Below are 4,264 nucleotides of genomic sequence, written 5' to 3'. Positions count from 1 at the left end.
TCCATGTTGAAAAAATGAATGGATGAAATCAGGACGACTGAATCAAATCCACCGCGAGCACCCGCGTTTTATAGCGCTACGTATGAGAGTGGAGGGGGCAGAATCCCCCACTATACGCATGACAGACCTATAACCGTCACACATTATCCCCCACCGCAGGGAGTTCTGCGGCGGCGGCGTCACACATGCGCCCCACTTTCGCGGTTTTTGTATGTTGCGCGGTACCCCCCACTCTTACCATGGAACCTTCCTATACCGATTTTTTTTGTTAAATCGAGTGACGCGTTTGTTGTCATTCGTTAAAAGGCATTGCAATAGTAAAAATGTCTAAAAACTTTGAAAGTTACGATTTAGAGTCCCTTAAAAAATATCTCGCGGGTCGCGAATCGTATGAGGGACGACAAAAGCCTCAATTTCGCCAGAAAAGAGTACGCGTATGTGTTGACAAAAATATACCGATGATGATTACCTAGATAGTGATGACATGTGCAGTCCAACAAAAGCGCGGAAAATCGCGATAGGGTCAGGATTGGAATGCGAAGTGGAAGATTTCCTTGTTGATCCTTCTTGTGTATGCAAATATAAATTTCTCGATGAAATATGGAATAAAATCCATATCAGATATCGCAGGGATAAATTACACTCTCAAGATGAGGGCATAGACATGTGTACGACTTTTAAAATATGTTACAATGAAGAACCTGCAGAATCTAATAAAGAAATCGAATCGAATTTTCAAATGAGATATAATCCTCCATCCTTGAGAAGCATTGCAATCGCGAATTTATTAAATGGAAAGAAATATGCGAAAAATGCAAAAACTTTGGCTGTGGTTACTAAAGCAATTGTGCATAATAGTGATGTATTATTATATAAAATGTCGAAGTCAAATGGTTTTTTCGACTGCATAGAACACACAAGATTATGCAAAGCAGGAGTGGGGGAAAAACTCTATTGGTACTACTTTTTTAGGGCGTGTGAGGAAGAATATTATCTCCCTGCGGGGGAGGAGACATTGGTCTACAAGAAAGGAAATGGGCCAATCATTGACCTTTCCTTTCAATAGTCAACAAATGCAAAACAAGTGGAGGGGGGGGGGCGAAAAAAAGGAAAACTCGAGCATCCGCCCCCATCAGGTATGCAAAGGACCCCCCACCAAGGGCAAATCTTCAAAAAAGTGTGGAAAACTTAGCCCCTCCTCCTCTAAACTAGGGATGCATCAAGGACCCCAGTGAGATCATTTTACTGCATTTACGTTTTTTACGTCAAAATGACATCAAGTCAAATGAACTCATCTCCAAAATCCAGTTATCAATCAGGTTATCAGCCTGGAACTTTTAAACCTAAAAAATCTAAATATGGTGGAAACAAGGCCAATCAAAACGGAATTAAGATAATTAGTGATCGTGTAGTGCAATATAACAGTGATGAGAAAAGATCAATTGAAAAAATAGTGAAAAATGTGAAACTCCAACGACGTGAAATTTCCAAGACAGCCCCTGTCATAAATATTGACTTTGACCTCCAAACGGTTGAAAAGATGAAGAAAAAAAACTCAACCAGACGATTGGGCCATAAATCAGCCGGTAGCACTCAAAGTGGCTCTAAAATCCTGAAAGTCAATAATAAAAAAACAAGTGAAATCATGCAAGTGAGTACAGAAGAAAAAAAGTTATGGATTAATATGTTAGAAAAAGATCTTGATTTATTCAATCAAGTGCACTACATTGATAAGAAAAAGGATCTGAATAAAATACAGGCTCGCGAAAAACGTTTAAAACTCGCGGAAAAAAAGAAGGCCGACTTTATCGCTCGCGAAAAACGTCGCGAACTAGCTAAGGAAAAACAAAGACAATTTAGAGCTCGCGAATCAGAAAAAAATCGATCCAAGGACAACACATCGAAGGATATCATCCCTGAGCCCATGATGGAATTGGATTCATCGATCGAGATCATTCCCAGCACTCCATCAGTCATCAATTTAATCCTGGAACGCGAGGGTGAAGATGCTCAGCTTGGACCATTGAATTTCGCGACCTCAACCCCGAAAAGTAAATATTCAATCAATCAATCATATGAATTTTGAGATTAGATTGATTTAAGCTAATCTTGTATTTTTTTTCATTTCAGAACCGCGAAAAACTATCGAGGAAATCGAGGCCGTTCTAGTCGCGTTGGGCGCGAATCTAGAACAAAGGAATCGCGGGGACGATTACGAAGGGCGATGGGCTCCAACGCAGCGCCAAAAAGAGCTTGATCAAATTGCGATGCAACTGGATCAAAGCGGGGATGATGATGATGAAGGATTGGTCATCCAGAGTCTTGATTTCACCCCGTTATCACCCAGTAACCGTTCGGGTTAAAAATTCATTAAACATGTCTGTATTTTTTTGAATACCTGAAATAAAAGTCATACATTTTATTGCATTACCTGTGAGTCTTGACTTTTTTTTATTGCTAGGCAAGACCCAATATTCCCTCTCCTGTCCCCAGCCCTTTTTTTTCACGTAGAAGCTAGGAGAAATTTCTCTCTCGCTTCTTCTTCGTCGGCGTCCTGTAGTCTTTCGTTTATTGTCTCTTTCCTTCTCGTTGTTTAGAGGGTTTAGAGAACAATTTTGACTTTTTCCTCGTCTTTCCTACATAAATCCTTACCCCCATCTCCCTCTAACTTACGGTTTAGAGGGTTGAGGGCGAAATAGTGGGGCAGAAGTTATATAAACCGTGAGGTTCCACTACTCGCCCTCTTTCACCATCACCATCCCCGACGACTAGTGCCTCGTCAAGTTTTAGTGTCTTTTTCGTGTTTTTTTGATTTTATTTAAAAAAAAATGGTGAAAGTGACGTGTGCAGGAGCCTGCCAGGAGGATTACGTCCGCGAGGTAAGTTTTTTTTTTTTTAAATATTTATTTGTGCATGTTTTTCGTGGGGTTTCGCGGTTTTTGGTGCGTGACGTTTTTCTCGCGATTTTTTATATGTGTTTCGCGTTTTTTTTTTTAAATTTTCATTTTTTCGCGTCTGTGGGCTCATTTCGCGTATTTTTATATTCTTGGGTTTTTTTTTTTTGGTTTTCATTTCGCGTATTTTTATATTGTTTAAATGTCGGCATGCCTATACGTTTCGCGTTTTTTTTTTAAATTTCAAATCCGCGTATATTTTCATTTTAATTTTTGCTGTTTTAGTTTTTGATTTTTTTTTGTTTTTCGTTTGTTTTAGTTTTAAATTCATTTTGTGCGTTTTAGTTTTTCAATTTTTCGTTTGTTTTTAGTTTTTAGATTTTTCGTTTTTCGTTTGTTTTAGTTTTTTAGTTTGTTAAATTCATTCTTCTTCTCTTTGTTTTTTTAATTTTTAAATTCATTCATTCTGTTTATCTTTTTTTAATTTTTAATTCATTGTGTTGTTTTTCAATTTACAGATGCTGGCCACCAGGAGGGAGAGAGCCTACCTGAGGGAGGCAAATACGTGGCTGCGCTGGGAGGACGCAGAGGGTGAATCCCTGGAAGGCGAAAACATTTTCGCCATCCAGGATTTGCACGCCAGGGCCGCCAAATAGTTGGCGGATGTCGAGGACGAGGCCTTCATGGTAAGTTTTTGACTCTCTCTCTCTCTCTCTCTCTCTCTCTATTCCCTTTATCCCCTCTAACCCCTTCCTGTCATTCCTTTCCTGAAATACCCCCTTTTTTCCTCATTTTCTTATAAATATTTAATATTAATTTTTTTCTGTTACAGCGCGGAGCTCACTGGGAGGGAGGTGTCGGCCCAGACACCCCGAGAGCGCGGTGGATCCGCGCTCTGAGGCGCGAGTCGCGCCAGTTCGAGGCCGAGGGTGAGCAGGCGCTCACCCTGTACGACGTGTGGGATGCCTGGAGTCTCAGGATCCTCTTCGGGGAGGAGCCCGCCCAGCCTGACCTGATGGAGGAGGACTGGTCCCTGGAGCAGTGGGACTGAGACCCCTGCCCCCCCCCTCCAACTTGATTTAAATTTAAAAAAAAATGTATTTTTAATTTTAAGTTTTTTTAAAAATAAAACAAAATTTAAAAATCAATATTTACTTGTTTATTTATTTATTTATTTCCCTTAGCTTTAAATTAGAAAATAAAATTAGGAAAAACAAAAAAAAAAAAAATTTGTATTTTAGTTTTAAGTTTTATTTTTTAATAAAATTTTTTTTAATATAAATATTTTCTTTTTTCTATTTTTATTTATTTCCCTCGATTTCTTTCCCTTAGTTTTAAGTTTAAATATTAAGAAAAAAAGTATTTTAGAG

At 38.9% G+C, this 4,264-nt stretch overlaps 1 protein-coding gene across 2 annotated transcripts; it reads left to right on the top strand.

The window, feature by feature from the left end:
• The first annotated feature begins 276 nt into the window (after positions 1 to 276).
• LOC135165171 (uncharacterized) lies at positions 277 to 3,983 on the top strand. 2 transcript variants are annotated; one of them, XR_010299434.1, is made up of 4 exons: positions 277 to 2,051; positions 2,131 to 2,879; positions 3,413 to 3,580; positions 3,727 to 3,983. XR_010299434.1 is itself a non-coding variant. In XM_064126189.1 (2 exons), the coding sequence occupies exons 1-2, from the start codon at positions 1,271 to 1,273 to the stop codon at positions 2,361 to 2,363; spliced, it is 1,014 nt and encodes a 337-aa protein (XP_063982259.1). In that variant the 5' UTR covers positions 277 to 1,270; the 3' UTR covers positions 2,364 to 2,890. The 2 variants fall into 2 exon arrangements, 1 of the variants encoding a protein (XP_063982259.1); XM_064126189.1 differs by lacking the exons at positions 3,413 to 3,580; positions 3,727 to 3,983 and having other exon boundaries at positions 2,131 to 2,890.
• Positions 3,984 to 4,264: the final 281 nt, after the last annotated feature.

This window comes from Diachasmimorpha longicaudata, chromosome 8, assembly GCF_034640455.1.
Source record: "Diachasmimorpha longicaudata isolate KC_UGA_2023 chromosome 8, iyDiaLong2, whole genome shotgun sequence".
Taxonomy (NCBI): domain Eukaryota; kingdom Metazoa; phylum Arthropoda; class Insecta; order Hymenoptera; family Braconidae; genus Diachasmimorpha; species Diachasmimorpha longicaudata.
This window is presented reverse-complemented; position numbering and strand designations above follow the sequence as displayed.

Bases quoted from the DNA above. Each gene is read 5' to 3' on its own strand.
- LOC135165171 (XM_064126189.1), top strand. From the start codon at position 1,271: ATGACATCAAGTCAAATGAACTCATCTCCAAAATCCAGTTATCAATCA. The intron at 2,052-2,130 runs GTAAATATTCAA...TTTTCATTTCAG, and splicing joins CGCGACCTCAACCCCGAAAA to AACCGCGAAAAACTATCGAG.